The sequence below is a fragment of the Anser brachyrhynchus genome (assembly GCF_964034855.1).
Source record: "Anser brachyrhynchus genome assembly, chromosome: 1".
Classification (NCBI taxonomy): domain Eukaryota; kingdom Metazoa; phylum Chordata; class Aves; order Anseriformes; family Anatidae; genus Anser; species Anser brachyrhynchus.
In genome coordinates, this window is record NC_137694.1 from 113,996,892 (window position 1) to 114,011,364 (window position 14,473).

General features: G+C 42.3%; 1 protein-coding gene across 2 annotated transcripts in view; it reads left to right on the plus strand.

Moving 5' to 3' along the window:
- Positions 1-14,168, plus strand: part of LOC308179611 (trifunctional purine biosynthetic protein adenosine-3-like) — a 26,013-nt gene extending 11,845 nt beyond the window's left edge. For both annotated transcript variants that reach the window (XM_080560085.1, XM_080560084.1), the window contains exons 11-23: positions 247-415; positions 1,753-1,984; positions 2,115-2,209; positions 2,929-3,038; positions 5,111-5,309; positions 5,875-6,126; positions 6,418-6,570; positions 7,871-8,077; positions 8,868-9,011; positions 9,343-9,473; positions 11,000-11,141; positions 12,255-12,370; positions 12,917-14,168. In XM_080560085.1, the coding sequence (XP_080416211.1) occupies positions 247-415; positions 1,753-1,984; positions 2,115-2,209; positions 2,929-3,038; positions 5,111-5,309; positions 5,875-6,126; positions 6,418-6,570; positions 7,871-8,077; positions 8,868-9,011; positions 9,343-9,473; positions 11,000-11,141; positions 12,255-12,370; positions 12,917-13,189 (2,223 nt within the window). In that variant the 3' untranslated portion in view covers positions 13,190-14,168. The remainder of the gene's footprint in view (positions 1-246; positions 416-1,752; positions 1,985-2,114; positions 2,210-2,928; positions 3,039-5,110; positions 5,310-5,874; positions 6,127-6,417; positions 6,571-7,870; positions 8,078-8,867; positions 9,012-9,342; positions 9,474-10,999; positions 11,142-12,254; positions 12,371-12,916) is intronic.
- The last annotated feature ends 305 nt before the right edge of the window (positions 14,169-14,473 follow it).

Here is a 14,473-nt window from a genome sequence, read left to right on the forward strand (position 1 = left end):
GGGCCTAAATTCACATGCCTTCTACATCATCTCACATTTCGTGTTAGAAATTTCTGCCTGTTGCAAAGAGATGCTACAAATTAGTACTCACCAATGGTTTCCAAATTTAGAGATATAGGGAAAATCCAGTATTTTCAGTTTGGCAGCTACAGGTTTTACTCTGTTAATTGAATTTTCCCTAAGGTGATTTTCAGTAAGCCAGCAAAATAAGAATTAACTTCTATCACTATGAAAATTTTTATGCAGGTAATTCTTCCACTGCTTAAAAATGATTTTTATGAAGTGATTCAAGCAACAATTGATGGCAAACTCTGCAGCTTCATGCCAGCCTGGTCAGAAAACAGTACAGCTGTGTGTGTGGTCATGGCAAGTCCAGGATACCCAGGAGACTATGACAAAGGCATGGAAGTAACAGGTAGCTTGAGAAGCTTGTTCACTATTTACTTTCAGCCTAGCACTTCAGAAAGCTTGCATTTACCTCTTCTCCCAGGGAGCTGTACTGCTTTCCTTCATCCCACCCCTCACACTCTGCAGAATCTGCCTTCATCAATCACTCCTTGTCCTCGTGGAAGAAATAACTGTTCAGTAAGATTGTTTAGCTGAAATGCTTCCTGTCCAAAGTAGCTCAGGGCCTAAACATTTAAAACGGTGTCATTCTGTAAAGCTCAGTCTGTAGCTGGCTGCTGAGATAAGAAGGTGATGGGGTGTTAAATCTTCCTGGGACAACCCTGGTGCATCCATGTGAGATAGCATGACCACCCTGCTTGTTGATCACAAAAAAAAAAAAAAAAAAAAAGGATGGTCAAAGCAAGGAAATTCAAACCATTATTTTATTATTGTACTCCAAGCCCTGGAGTTGTGGGGACTTTATTCACATATTTCTATTTTTCACATTGAATCCCACATTTTAACGGCTTAACAAACACTTTATTCTGGAGTATTCCTTAAGACACGACGAGAAGGAGTTAGGTTTCCATTGCAGCAAGGCCAGCTGGGGCTCAGCTTTGACCTTGTCAGGGCAGAGCTGTGGTGATGCAACACACTGTACCTCCAGCAAGTATATAGGTTCCTTTTACTACTTTATAAAAACTATCAAGCTGATAGCAAGGGGAAAACTGTGTTTTGTTTTGCTTTTTCCAGGGGATGGCAGCAGTTCTTCCTCTTCCCTTATCCTCTCCTCAAAGTATGATCCAAAAATCCCTGAGGAATTTGCTTTCCTCTGAGAGGAAAATGCATGGAATCACATTAAAAGAACAAAATAAATCATTTGTTTTAGCCATCAGACAGCCACCTGCAAATGATTGTAGAGTTGATTCCAAGTATGGTAGGGAATTATGTGGAGTGGGCCCAGCAGAATGGCTAGGGGAGTGCTGAGGTAACATGAATGGTTTAATATCAGGAAGAAGGGGGAGTCCAAGCAGTAAATCGTTATGTATTGTGAAATGATTTCCTGCAGGAGAGCCCTGCAATTACAATATTCCCAATGACAATATTCAGCACGGTTTTGCCATGGCAGAGGGTAGTTGTATGTTCTCCTGTAGCACCTGGATCCCTTATTTTTGTTCCTGTGTGATCTCTCTTCTTACTGGCTGTCTCAGAAGGGAATGACTGGTAATGCTGTTTCTCAGAAGAAAGGTGAAGTGGGAAGCTTCATTGTTCTTCTCCCTCGACTGAAGAAAGGACTTCAGTCTTCACTGCTTTACCAACATAGTACGTGGTTAAAAATATTCAGAGTTCCTTTTGCTTTTGCAGGGCTGCTTCAAGCCAAAGAGTTAGGGCTGCAGGTGTTCCATGCTGGCACAACGCTGAAGGACGGCAGAGTGGTTACAAGTGGTGGCAGAGTCCTCTCCATTACCGCTGTTAAGGAGGATCTGATGAAGGCACTGGGAGAAGCCAACAGGGGAGTAGCAGCCATTCGTTTCAAGGGTGCCACTTACAGGAAGGACATTGGCCATCGGGGTATACGGCTTCTCAAACAGTCTCTGTATGTAAGCAAAGGCACGAGCAGAAATAGATGCCAGTCCAAAGCTCTGTCTGTTGTAATCGTTTGTGTGATCAATGATGGTGTATGAAAATGTCACTATTGCTGCTAGCATGTCGTTTCCTCCCCACAGGGGTCTGATATACAAAGAGAGATGTGTGGAAGCTGTAACCAATGATGTTTTGTTTCATCAGCCAAAAAGATCAATTGTAAGTGGTACCAGATCAGGTAAGATTAGGAACAATCTTTGAATTTCCTCAGTATGTTGAGTGAAAGCAGATTTATTTTTTTTTATCCCAGAAGTTGAGTAAATTTTCTCTTGGCATTGAAACTGACTTTGAGAAACTGGGCTGGGGTCACCATGAAGAAAAAATAACTCATTTCTTTCTCATCCCTCCTTATACTTTAATTAAAAGATAGTTGGCTTAATGGGGGAATTATTGCATTTTTCCAAGGGTAGTCTAGTGAACAGAGTAACTCCTGGATTAATGGAATGGTTTTGTACATCACAGGGCAGAAGTTATCCCACCAGATGTACATATGAGTACAACATCCAAACAGCTGTTAGGATGTAGCTAACAATCACTGCACTTGTTATTTGTCCTTTACTCTTAATAGTGATCTGTTGAGGAAAAAATCTTGTTGATTTTTTTCCCTTAGAAAAAGGAGCCACATAAAGAAAAAAGTGGAACTGTTAAAAGTTCAGTATTTTTTATCATTTTTTTATGCACAATCCATAGGTCACAGATACAGAATAATAACCATCTGTTTACAGCACCATGAAATGTATGATTTCAGGGTCTCCACTTCACAAAGCTGTGCATGTTTTGTCAGTGGACACAATGCTGTCTTGTCCAAGAAACCATAATTTGCAATGTTCTCTTGGTGAGTATTTTGGGTCTTTTTATTTACTTTAAAATGATCCTTTACATATTTCTATTTCACAGGCAGTCATTCAGAAATAAGAGGCTTTGCTGGTTTCTTTGACTTAAAGGCATCTGGTTATGATGATCCCATCTTGGTATCTCAAACTAAAGGCCTTGGATCTAAACTGCAGGTAACTTGCAACTTGACTGTAGCAAAGCTTATGTTATCTCCCAGGACTGTTTTAAATGCCGCAGCAAATTGTATCATTTACACCCTTCTGAGCATTTTAAGTGCATCCCAAGTCCACTGCAGTGGCCAGTTGGACTTCGTAGATGATCGCTTGAGCAAGGCATGTGTCACTGAGAATCTGGAGAATCCGTATATTTTGTGATGAAATGATAATAAAACAGAACATTTAGCCACGCACTTGAGGAACTAAGAACCCAAATTTCTGCTGTAAAATAAAGGACCCATTGGATTTGAGAAAGATCAGTTCAGGGAGAAATTGGTACAGAAAAGTGCTGAAATTATCACTGTCATACTGAGCTTAATAAATTGTATGCAGAGAGGTAGCATTATTACCTCTGTCAGGGTGCTGGTGGAAAAGAAGGATGGAGGAAATAAACATTAAAGAGAGAGAGAAGCCCGTAGCTAAATGATGCTAATTATACCAAAACAGAGGATAAGTTGAACCAGGAATATATTTACACAGGGAATCAGAAGGTGGCATTCAGCCATCAGAGGAGTGGAGGTCTGAAGCTGCCTTTCACAGGTCACGTAAAGCAACTTATTTTTTTTTCAAGTTGGTGTTTATGCCTTTAGTAATGAGATGATGTGGTGTGACTTCCTGCACCAGCAGGAGGCCGAACATAAACCAGGCAGCCTTTTGCAGTTGTACATTCCTGAACACCTCTGAGCATAAAAAAGCGATTGGTGCTGGTTCTTGTGGGTATTTGTCCATAAGCATGGCAGAGAGACACTGCCAACTGTGTTTATACAGACTGTTCCCAAGACCCTCACTTGTCCAAAACGAGTTGTCCAATGCCTATATGAATTGTTACTGAATCAGCGGGTGGGAGTTGTTATAATGCAACAAAGGACGTCAGCTGACTGGTTTCCACAGCACTTCTAAGTCAACCAGCTGGTGAAAGAAGTCAGGCTTGTAAATCAAACTCCAATTTTGTGTAGGTGTTGCTCTGTTATCACTTTGAAGCCTGTGATAGTATTCATCTGCATTTTGCCATTGCCTGTCCTTCAGTACTGTTTTTTTTTTTTTCTGTACTGGTATAACTAAACTGATACAGCATTTTTAGTAAAAGGTAGTTACCTTGAAAATTTATCCATACATATGCAGTTTTTGTCCTGTTTCAGACCCTGAAGTGGTAACTAACAAAGATAAATCGCACTGTGTGAGTTGGAACAGTACATCTACATCAGCAGCTGGTGCAAACGGAATTGCTCTGGTGTATCCCTAGCAGTGTAGAAACTTCTGTTTATATTAAAGTGGTGTAAATGTCACCACTTTGTAGAAACTATGATGCCTGAATTAGGTTTCATTACTTGTAGGATGCAAAAACCTTGATTATTTATTTATTTATTTATTTATTCTAAACCCAATAACAGCCTTTCTGAAGGAAACAGGATGTTGCCTTGTGGAAGACCTGCCTTTCAAAGAAGCCTATAGACCAGGCCCACGTTGTTGTCTGTGATACGAGATAGCTGGGATGAAAAGACTCCTTGTGGAGGGTGGGAGAGGAGAATCTCATTCCTTGTGGGCTTGGAGAAGAACAAGAAAACTACTTAATGACATTGTTTCAGTTTTCCTGTGTAGCCCAGTGAAATTAGTAGGCAAAAGTAAAGCAAAACACACAATAATGTTTAAGCAACCTGGTCTTATTTTCAGAAATTGCTAGGATGTTCTGTAGGTTGGATGTCCCAGGAACTACTAATTGCTTTCAGACACCCATTATTCTGGATTTGACGCAGCATTCCAAAAAAGCGAGCAAACAAACAACCCCAAATGACAATTTATGGGTAGCTGAAGTTAGAATTTGAATTAATCTTTAAAAAAAAAAAAAAAAGATTTTTCTTTTTTTTTTGTGAGAAAATGATCTGTTTTCTCTTGGTCTACTAGGTATTTTCCATGGTGTTTTATGTTGTGATTCTTATCAGGGAAAAGAAAATATCTGCTTATTTGTCTGATTGACATCTGAGTTCTGCATATCTGTTGTCACCACTGCTGGTCCCTACCACGTTTTGCAGGTTGCACAAGCATGTAAGAGACATGACACCATAGGGCAGGACCTGGTTGCCGTGTGTGTCAATGACATCCTGGCTCAAGGAGCAGAGCCCCTCTTCTTCCTCACCTATTTTGCCTGTGGCAAACTTGATGTCGATGTGACTCAGACAATCAAAGAAGGAATAGCTGAAGCATGCAGAAATGCAGGATGTGCTTTCCTAGGTATGAACACACTTCTTTGATATTTGAAGGTTCTGACGTTAAAATGATTATTAGTGAATAGAATTTGTAGGCAGAACAATTATGTGATGTTGGAACATTTGATTTCTGTTTGGGGAAAAAAAAAGGCAAGCATTTGGGCACAAACTCTTCCTCATTTCTAAAATGGGTAAGCACAGAGGGATGATCTTTGCTATTTGTGCATTTGGATCCTGTCTCTTTTTTATCCTTGTATAAAGGACAGCAAAATTCCCTGTGCCTTACATTCTTGAAGTGCTACATGTTTTCATTCCCTCTGATACTCCATCATAGAAGAAAGTGTCAGATAAGCAGCATGAAATGCAAGAATACTTTATTCTTTCAGTAAGTTCATAAAGCTTTGTTTTGTTGAAGCCATGAGCTAAGAAACTGAGAAGAATTTTTAAAATGCATCTGAATGTGCTGCTTAGGCTGTATGTCTCTACAGCTGTCCTGGATACATTGTCTATTTTAGGAGATGCCGTAGATTTAAAGTTATCAATAAAACGTGTTTACAGGTAGTGCTTACTGCTTTTTTCTCCCCATTTAGGCAGGGAGATGGCTGAGGTGACTGGCATGTATTCTTCTGGAGAGTATGACCTGGCTGGCTTTGTGGTTGGTGCAGTGGAGCGAGGGCAGATGCTTTTGGGGCTGCAAGGGGCTGATGAGGAAGATGTATTTATTGGACTGGCCTCTTCTGCGATTCATGGCCGTGGCTTTAGCATCATAAGGAAGATACTCTTAATGTCCTCCTTACACTACTCCTCCCCAGCGCCTGGCAGCTGCGGTGACAAGACTCTAGGTACGATATCTTCTTTCTCAAAAGCAAACCTCCAAATGAATTGTGTCCAGACATTTCCATAACTAGGTGCTGCCAAGAGTTGTTTATTTCAAGACGGATTAGGGTTATTCAGTCTTTGGGGTAGGTATATGTCTTGCTTCCTTAGTTTTGGGAGAGAGGACCAGTGCAGTTTGATACTTCCCAAGGCTGTCTGCCACACAGATCAGAAAGGAACCTGTTCAGAGAAGCATTCCCACTAACTGCCTAATGATTTTTTTAACAAACTGATTGAACTGACACTTTTGTTTGCAGGAGATATATTGCTGACCCCAGCAAAACCGTACAGTCCGTCTTTGCTGCCTGTTCTTCGCTCAGGGCACGTGAAGGCTTTTGCCTTTATTGCTGAGGAAGGGTTGCTGGAAGGCATCTCCAGAGTCCTGCCAGAACATGTCAGTGCTGTCCTGGGTAAATATCAAAGATGGCTCTTTCTGTTTGACAAAATTTATATACAGCATAGACTTGACTTTTCAGCTTCAGCTGTAGAGACCCTCAGAAATATTTTGTGTATACAAAGCTGGAGACTGAACAACCCAAAGTCAACCTTCCCAAACAGACAGCCAAAAACATTCCTATTTTGAGTAAGCATCAACTGATGAGCACCACCCTCTTGTTGGAGAGGGGAAATTTAAGGAGAGTTTGAAGGCAGCTTATCCCTAGGACAAAAGGGATTTGAGAAAACTGTGTACTCAGCAAAATCTCTCTCCATAGTAATTAAATAATTTCAACCAAACAGTGAAGCTTTTTGAGATAACTAATTTGCATAACTTACTCCACAGTGTGTACACAGACACAAACACTTAATGCAATTTTGTGGTTGGTAGTAACTTCTTCACAACAGATTAGAATTTGACATCTAAGTTGAAACTTCTTCTATTGAAGCCAAAATTGGGAACAGTATTAGGAAGTTAAAACAACACCCCCCAACCAAACCAAAAATGTAAAACAACAACAACCACACATATTGATGAGAGTCCAAAAATATTAAGGTGATGGGAAGGGGAGAAGGAAGGTGTCTGTACTTCTCTAGAATTAGAAAGAAGAGAAATAAACTCAGCTTACTAAAGTGGTGCCCAGCCTGCTTATGAGTGGCTAGAACCATAGACAAGTTAACAATCCAAGGGGATTGTTAGTTTTCTAAAGTGAAGTCAAAGTGGTAAGTCTATACCATCAAGATTTCTACAGAGAACCTAAGGACATGCCTGCATGACTTCCCACCCATCAGCCCTGTTCCAGTCTGCCTAACAATACACTTACCTATGCACGCTTATACCAGTCGTTTCCTTGAAACAGAAGACTAGGAACTGCTTAGATAGCCCCAAAAAGCCAGATGTTTTGTCCTGTGGCTTCTGTATCTGTTACAGAAGAGATGGAAGTCATTTGTAGTTTTGTTTTGCTGGCTGATCAAGGATGGGTATGTTTTAATTCACCATCATTTCCTACATGTTCTCAGAAAGCCTAGAGATCTCTTTTCTTGCACAAATGGTGTCAAGAAACCTCCGCCTAAGCAGCACCCATAAGCATGACTGGGAGTTGGGTCATTGTCCTCATCGGGCACTTAAAATATCTAAAATATCTTAAAATATCTTATATCTTAAAATATCAAGAATGTGTGTCTATCAGCTCTTAATATACCATTGTGTGTAACAGCAAATGGGTAGCAAACATTTGTGCTGACCATATCCAATTTTCAATCTTTTTTTTTCAGATGCACTTAGTTGGAAGATTCCTGAAATCTTCTGCTGGCTTTACAAAGAGGGAAACCTCTCTGAGGAGGAGATGGCTTGGACATTTAATTGCGGGATTGGTGCGGTCTTGGTTGTGCAGAAGGAGCTGGCCCAGCATGTTCTCAAGGATGTACAGAGACATGAGGAAGCTTGGCTGATTGGGGAAGTTGTTGCCCCTTGTCACACAGGTTAGCAGGTGTCTTAGTGGAAATGAAGACACAAAAATTAAATAGTATGCTTTGACTGAAAGCATAAGATTCACCTGTCTCCTTGTTCAGAGACGTTTCCACCTAGGTGTGCACTATTTATTTTTAACTTGATAGAGGGTGAGTTGTTTAAATGTGATTCTGTGAAGCCCTGAGCATCTCCTGGGAGGTACAAGTTGTGCTCAGTTCTGTAGGAGCTGTTCTGTTGCAAATTTTGTATAGTTCACATCTATCTCCTGTCATTTTGCTAGGCTTGAGGCTACTTGGTGCCTTCACAACTAGATTTCATTATTAAATACTTTGAGAAGCGAATGACTTGTTTTCAGAGTGACATTACTTGAATAGTGCCTTACTTAGGTTCTGGCTGAGACTTGAGGAAATCCTTCTGATGACTGTCTGTAAGGACTTTAACATTATTTAGTCAACTGTATTTTACCACAATCATGGTAATCAACACACCTCCTTTCCAGCCCCTTCCCAACTCACATGGATCCCACATAAAGGCTGAGGATAGGCCACAGCTGTGTGCAGTCACAGGTGGTAGTAAGTCTTCATTCTGCAAGTGACTAGCACAAAAGAGGTCAGCACAACTAGCCTGAGTTGTTCATTCAATCTGTATACATTTTTCTAGTTCAGTTAGTGCTAGCATAAATTCATTGCTGATAGGTTTTTTTTCAATTGAAACGTATGATTAATGAACTGTACCAAGTAAATTTAGATGGGAAAGTAAGATCTGAAGTATTTTACTTTTGTTTTCCTCATGTATTTGGAGGAGGTTCTCACATCAAAGTCAAGAATCTTCTTGAAGCTCTGCAGCTCAGCAGCCCCCAGCACCTGCTGAATAACGCTGTTGTAGAGAGTCAACACCAGCCCAGAAGGAACAAAGTTAAAGTAGCTGTTCTCATCTCTGGAACAGGTGAGCTTTCATTTATCATCAGATACGCAGAGAAATGTTCACACAAAGTAGAGGCTGAAGTCAGCCCTGATGTAAATTCATTTGCCTTGACTTTTTCTTTCATGGAACCTATGGAGCCTTCTAAAACCAGAGCTGCATTTTGACTGGCAGTCAAGAAGGTGTTTAGTACTGCTTAACAAATGAACTTTATTACTGCATAATTGCTTTCTCCTCTTCCATTTGTGCAATCCTTGAAACAAAGATTTTTAATATATAAACAGGGCTAAGAGTCACTTCTCAGTGACACAGATGCTCGTCTATAACGTAAATGTTTGCTCTCTCTCCCTTTGAGGCACAAATCTTGCTGCGCTCATCAGTTATGCCAAAGAACCAGGCAGTTGCGCTCAAGTTGTGCTTGTCATCTCCAACAAGTCTGGTGTGGAGGAGCTACGAAATGCAGCCCGTGCTGGGATTCCCACCAGGGTAAAGGCACCCGTTTCCTTTCCTTTATATCACCAGCTCACACTTACTGAATCTGTAGGTCTGTAATGTAACGCTTGGTGAGAATTCATGTTTCACATCTGTTTAGATCTTCTATGTAGATAAGTGGATGTAGCACAGAACTGTCAAAATTATCATCAGAGACAGCACTGGAAGCTGTATGGGCCTAACACAGCGCTCACTGGAGGCTGTGTGTGTCTCTCCTGTCTCTTCAGTGAGCGTTACAGTCCAGAGTTAGGAAGAGACTTAAAATAAGCATGTGCCTACGGTTAGAGATGTGCTTAAATCTCACTGAAATCAGTATGCTTACATTTTACTCTTGCAAGTGCTTTGATGATTTCAGTCTGAAATTGTAGCGCAAGCAAATTACAGCTCTAAGAGAAATCAGTAAGATTTCAGGCTCTGCAAAACACATAAGCATGTTGTCTCCTCAGCTCATCCCTTCTTAGAAAGACCTTCATCCTGTGTGCTCAGTCATTTTCAGCAGCACCATCCAAGTCTATTCTACTTTCAGTCAGTGAAGTGTTATGGAAACTTTTACTGGTTTGTTTCTTAAAGCAAAGATATAGAAAGAGAATAACATCGTGCCATCATATTTGGCAAAGCAGAGAAGGTGGCATTTGAAAACATCGAATGATTTGTGATTTCAAACGTAGCCCACCAGGAACCCCTCTTTCTTAATCTTTAATGTTTTGAAGCAGTTACTGCATGTGTACAGCTATACGCAGATGGCAATAAATGCTGTTAAAGGCTCTCCATGCATTAAAAAGTTTTCAGCAAGCTTCCTTAACAGATGAGTAGGATCCATATTACTTCTTTTTTTTTTTTTTTTTTTTTTCTGGCAGTATAAAGACTGGAGAAAAAAAAAAGTTACATTATGTTAAAATTCATTCATATTTTCATAGGTAAGAGTATGAAGGCTCTGCAGCCCCTTATTTGAATGTCTTTGTGAGCAGTCAGGAATCAACAGTTATGTGGGGAATTGGGGCAAAGGGGCTGAGTAGAACTAAAACAACACTTAACTCCTCCCATTACATGGGATGTCCAGTCAGTTTGTTGTCTTTCTAGATAAATTCATGATTTTCAGTAAGCACCTACAGACTGACTGGTGATGATGCTGATTATTATTCTAGTCTTCAGCCAGACATTCCAGAGATCAATATCTTCTGAAGATTCCCCCTTATTTCCTTATTCCTTCCCCCTTATTTTCTTCTACACCACATTACCCAAGTTTTTTTTTTTCCACTCTTGATCTTTTTGTGTGCAGATTTTCTACATGTAGTAGAAAGCATTTTGTGAGAAATAACCTGTGTTAACTAGCAAGTGATTGGGGTGTTCCCAGGAACGTTGATATGAACAGGAAAATCACAGATATCCTGAATAATGTGCAAGCTCGTAACTCTAAGTCTTTGAGTGCCCTGGAATGAATCTGTTCTGTTTTGTCTTTGTTGCTCAAGTAGCTACTCTCATTCACATGATATAGCTCTTGATGTGTTTTAATGTTTTAGGTGATTGATCATAAGTTATATGGGAGTCGCTCTGAGTTTGACAGCACAATCGACCAAGTTCTTGAAGAATTTGCTGTTGAACTGATATGTCTTTCAGGATTTATGAGAATTCTGTCCAGTCCTTTTCTCAGAAAATGGAAAGGTAAGAAACTATAACTCTGTAAAAGAGAAATTAAAATACAGATGCTTAGTTTTACTAGGATTACAGTCACATTTTTTCATCTTCCAGTTAAAGCTCTCTCAGCCTTCCTACACTGAGGATTGCACGTAAATCGGTGGGGCTGCCGTTTGGTTCCATTCCTTCCAGCCAGCAACTCTGTGCACTGGCAGTGAAGTGCCCTGTGCTGACACAAGTAACAGAGGGGCAAAAGCAGTGTCATGGAGTTGGTCTGTCTGCCTTCCTACTGGGAAGGAGAAGTGCCTGTGGAACAGGCAGAAGTTTCGTTCGGTGTTTTCTGTCCAGGAGCTACGCTGGGGAGTCGTGCCAAACTTGCTCCCTGCAGTCATTTTACAGAAGACTGCAAGGGGAGGTGATTTCTTAATGCGTCCCCCTCCTAGGGCTGCACTTAGCACTGCTCGGTGCTGCTTGCTGGACACACAGCCACTGCAGCTCCCTGGGTGAGGATGGCTCTGCTCTGCTCTGGGGCAGAGTTTTCTTTACAGGCACCCAGACCAGTAGAGGAGGGAGTGCATGCTCCTGTCTCCTCTTGGCACTGGGCACCACGTACCGATTCCTGAGGCCTTGCTCAGACATTTTTGACCGTGCAGGTTGCACGTGGACAGGCTTCTCTGGGAATCATGTTTCCAGCGAGAATGGCCTCCGTCTGTGCAGGGGCTCAGCATGAGGCTGCAGTGTGAAGTCCTCTGCTTCCAAGCCCCTTGTCTGCAGCACGAGGGCTGGTCATCTGAGAGGGGAGAGACTCATGATTCTCTCTGGCCATCCATAGCTGCAACAGCAAATGAGGTCCTGGCCTCAGCTGAAACATGCTTGCCTGGCAAAGCCTGCCCACCATCTCTTGTGTTGCTGGAAGAGTAGTATTTCCTCAGATCAGAGCAGATTTCTTAAGAGATCATAACGCCACATCCATTTTTTGCTTTTAAACGTGAACGTGCCCTGTTGCATCCTGACTGCTACTGGGACCATTTGAACTCCTGAACAGTGCTGACTGCTGTTGTTATGAACTGATGATCACATCCCACTTCACGGGGAATTCCTTTCAAATTGATTTTTCTTTTCTCTCACACCAATGTATAGGGAAAATTCTGAATGCTTCCCCATCGCTTTTCCCAGCAATCAAGGGTGGAAATGTCCGTCAGCAATCCCTGCAAACTGGATTCAAAGTCACAGGCTGCACTGTGCATTTTGTCCTGGTAGGTGTCCTCTTACCTAACAGCGAGGAAGTTATGAAAAGGAATTTGCCTTTTTTCCCCTTTCTGAAGGCAGAAGCAGGATGAGGTAACAAGACTGTGTACAGATCTTGGGAATGTTACCAGGTACAACACGTGGGGGTTCCTTTGCATTTGGAAAGACAGCTTTACACTGTTTGGGGAGACCCTTTGCAGGCCTTGCCCCTCCATCACATTTTGCTTGCCTTGTTTCAATCCTCTGACCCCCTTATTTGTGGTTTCTTGAGGTCTTGCCTTCTTCCTTCATTTTATGGGCTTTTTTCCCAGTTTCTCCTACCCTCAGCAAACTGTCCTCTGAATCTTCTAGCCCACGTCTCTCTCCCCACTCTACCCCCTAATGTAATGTATGCACCCTTAATGGAGGTGGCCCTCTAGATGAACTTCCCCACAGCTACATCTGTGCCTACTGAAGCATCTCACAAGACTTTCTTTGCCCTGTCTACACCCTCCATACCCTCACTGACACCATTAACCTGCCTCTTCTAAAAAGACTTCCAATCTCTGTTGCAGGAGGAGTCTTGCCCCAAAGCCGTGATCCACCAGGAGCCGGTATCCGTGAAGGCAGATGACACCGAGGAGACGCTGTCGGAGAGGGTTAAAGAAGCCGAGTGCCGGGCTTTTCCCATCGCCCTGCAGCTGGTGGCCAGCGGAGCAGTGCAGCTAGGAGCTGACGGTAAAACCCGCTGGAAACAAGAGGGACAAAGTCTGTGCCTTCAAGGGGAGAAGAGTGACTGCACTTCCTCTCCCGTGATGCTGGAGCCACAGGAAAATGATGTGGTGTAGGCAGGCTGATGGGCGGCTTGCTCTCCGCTGGCCTGTCCTACCTCCTTCCTTCCCTTGACGCGCTTGGCTTGGCCTGCAGGCATATCGCTGTTGTGAGTTCCCATTCTGAGCCACGATCTCCTTCCCCTTAGCTTGCAGCCTTAGTTATGCCTTTTGCAAAATTGGCTGTGGGAGCCAAGCTCATTTCAGATCTCGAATTTCTTTGTTGGTTTTCATCTGCAAAGGAGATACTGTGCTACAAAGCAAAGAGGGGGCTTAACCTGCGGAAGTGAGCTAGTGCTTCAGAGGGAAATTGATTCTTCTAAGGGATTAATTTTTGTTGGCCGCATCACATTGCAGAGCACGAAGAGCTTCACAAAGGAACCACAGCATGGTGACCAGCTCCTCGGGTGGAGGAGGTCGGATGTGTTGGGGCAGATCAGAAGTGGGCCCCCGCCTGGCACGGTGTGTGCGGGGTGACCAAGCCTTAGGAATGGAGGCGTAGTTTTGTGGGAGGGGTGTTTATTCGTGTTTTCAAGCTACACTGGACCAATTTCACCAACAGGGTGTGAGAGTAATGTGGAGTATGTGATTCCTAGTAATTCAGCCCTCAATGTGTTTTGACTCCTGTGGATGGACAAATTTCAAAACTGCTGCTACCAGCTCTTTGATGTGGTGTTGTGCTTTTAAGCAGGCAAAAGTGGGCAGGGAAATTAGTGTTGAAGCAAAACCCTTTTGTGGGCCCTTTTAACAAATAGAGATGTCTAGTGAGCTGCCAGCAAGGCAGGGAACTTTTCTGAAGGCAAAACAAAATGAAACAAGCTGCCCTTCATGGATCATTTGTCAGTACAAAATAATAGTGCACATTGAACATAACTCTAGGCACTTTGCCCTGTTCCTCGAAAGGGGGAGCAGACAGACATTCCCAGAATTTCATACTAAAACATTTGGATCTTGAGGGGCGGAAAATTGGTTAGAGGGACTAGAAATAATAACCAGATTTCAGACATTTTTCTTCCTCCGTCTGTGAAACCCGCGGGATAGCCACAGCTTGACTTGCCGTGGCAGGAAAATCTTGAGTTTTTCTTTCTGCTGACTTAATGATTGGCTTGGCCCAAAGAGTCGCTGCTGTTAAATAAAATGTTTTTCTGTGGGAAGCTTTATATCTCTCTGCCAGGATAATGACTTGCATGCAAAGTAACATAAATGAGAGGAGGAAATCTAGCTAAGAAATTACTTGAACAAACTAGAAAAGAAGTAGCCAGAGCTGAACTTCCAGGGGAGGGATCACTAACAGCCGTCAGA